The sequence below is a fragment of the Caenorhabditis briggsae genome (genome assembly GCF_000004555.2).
Source record: "Caenorhabditis briggsae complete genome, chrV, whole genome shotgun sequence".
Taxonomy (NCBI): Eukaryota; Metazoa; Nematoda; class Chromadorea; order Rhabditida; family Rhabditidae; genus Caenorhabditis; species Caenorhabditis briggsae.
The window spans coordinates 7,408,795-7,410,532 of record NC_013488.2 but is presented as its reverse complement, the minus strand read 5'-3'; the positions used below and the strand labels follow the sequence as shown (position 1 = coordinate 7,410,532).

Below are 1,738 nucleotides of genomic sequence, written 5' to 3'. Positions count from 1 at the left end.
CTAAAAGCTTGCTGTTCTAAAGAATGTACTCTCGGTGTGAAATTCAAGTTGATCAATTGTAAAAGCTGTGTCAGATCCTTCCATGTAGAATGTCGAGAAGTCATCAAAATCGATGGAGTACTCGTTTCAAACGACCTGTGCAATAAATGTCTTTGCAAATATGATGTTCCACTCAATGTTCCAGTCCTCGCGTTGTGGGAAAACAAAGAGTGAGTTAAGTTCAGTAAACACATAATTTTATCTCTTAATTCTTACAGTTTCTATCTTGCAAAAACCGTCAATCGGTGGAGTCTCGATGATGGCTTAAACGAGGAAGACGACGCTTGCGCTTTTCAAAACTGCCGCGCGAAAACGACACTCCGCAATAACGGTGAACGACGGGAGCGCGTTGTTTAGCAGCAACGACGACAGCGGCGGAATTTCACAAGCGAACTCAGCAATTTGTTTCGGCGAAGCGCACGAAAGTGAAGGGTTTTGATGGAACGTGCGAGGAATACTGTTTCGCCAAAGACTGTCGCTGCGATACCATCTGACTTCGCTAAACAAGGCGCAATGTGAAATCTCGGAGCCTCGTTTGCCAACAAATTTAAGAAAGCATAATTTCATTTCAATTGATGAATATGTTTTTAAGTTTCAATGTTCGCCGCAAGTAATGTGTCAGAGAGAAATTTGAGAAGAAGCTGGAATATTCAAAATTATCGGAAAAACTGCAATAATCCTCATTTATTGATGCTGAGAATTGCGACTTGAAGGCGTTTGGGTTTGGTTTCAGGTGAAATTTTACTGAAGATTTTTTGCAGCCTTTTCGAGAGAGAAAATGGAGAAAATCCGATAAAATTTTGGAATTTTCGAGATTTTTTCTTTTTTTTTTTGAAAGAACGATTCTGGGAAGTTACAATTTTTAATGGATGGGACGATTATATTCTAAAGATTTGAAATTTGTAAAATTCGGCATATATTGAACCAAGAAGAAACAAGACGAACAGTGAGTGAATATAGAAATTACAAAGCCGTCCAAGATAACTCTGTATGAAGAAAAATTCCGAAATCGTTGGAAATCTACTAAAGGCACGATTTTCAAATTTTTTTTGTCTTGATATGAAAAATCCATAATTGTGTCAATGGTAATTTGTAAAATGTTTTTGTTTTGAAAAAATATAACAAATCTCAAAAGTTGTATGATTAATTTAGGTTTCAAAACATTGTCTTTCATGACTACCAATTTTTTTTCAATCGCTTTTTCTCTCAATTTTACCTCATTTCCTCTCTTTTCCCTTTTTCCTCGATTTTCTGTTTTTTTCTCAATTTTCCAAGTTTTCTCAATTTTCATGGAATTGATTTTTTTCATGCTTTTCTAGTTCATTGAATGAAGGAAACAATCACAATTTAGAAATTTTTCCACAAAAATTCAAAAATCCCAAAAATTGGCCCAAAATAAGTTACTTTCTCTCGAAAATTGTACGCTGGCGAAAATCGACGGCTGCGAGACCCCGCAAATTCCGGGGAAAGAAAAAATCGGGGAAAAAAACCGGGGAAAGTGGGCGGAATCGAGAAAAACCGTGCGGCAAAACCGTGCCAGGGTTGCAATTTAAGCTCCGCCCCCCATGACCGTGTCCAAATGTGCAGAAAAACCGTGCGGCAAAACCGTGCCAGGGTTGCATTTCAGGCTCCGCCCCCGACTCCGCCCACTTTCCCCGGTTTTTTCCCCGATTTTTTCCTCGGAATTTGCGGGGTCTCG

The 1,738-nt window shown here is 38.7% G+C and overlaps 1 protein-coding gene across 1 annotated transcript; it reads right to left on the bottom strand.

The window, feature by feature from the left end:
- Nucleotides 1-237: 237 nt before the first annotated feature.
- Nucleotides 238-1,348, bottom strand: CBG27369 (the record flags this gene model as incomplete). The annotated part of the gene is made up of 3 exons (XM_045237269.1): nucleotides 238-291; nucleotides 734-745; nucleotides 1,163-1,348. 3 exons carry the CDS (start codon nucleotides 1,346-1,348, stop codon nucleotides 238-240), a joined length of 252 nt encoding a protein of 83 aa, XP_045098566.1.
- Between the last annotated feature and the right edge of the window lie 390 nt (nucleotides 1,349-1,738).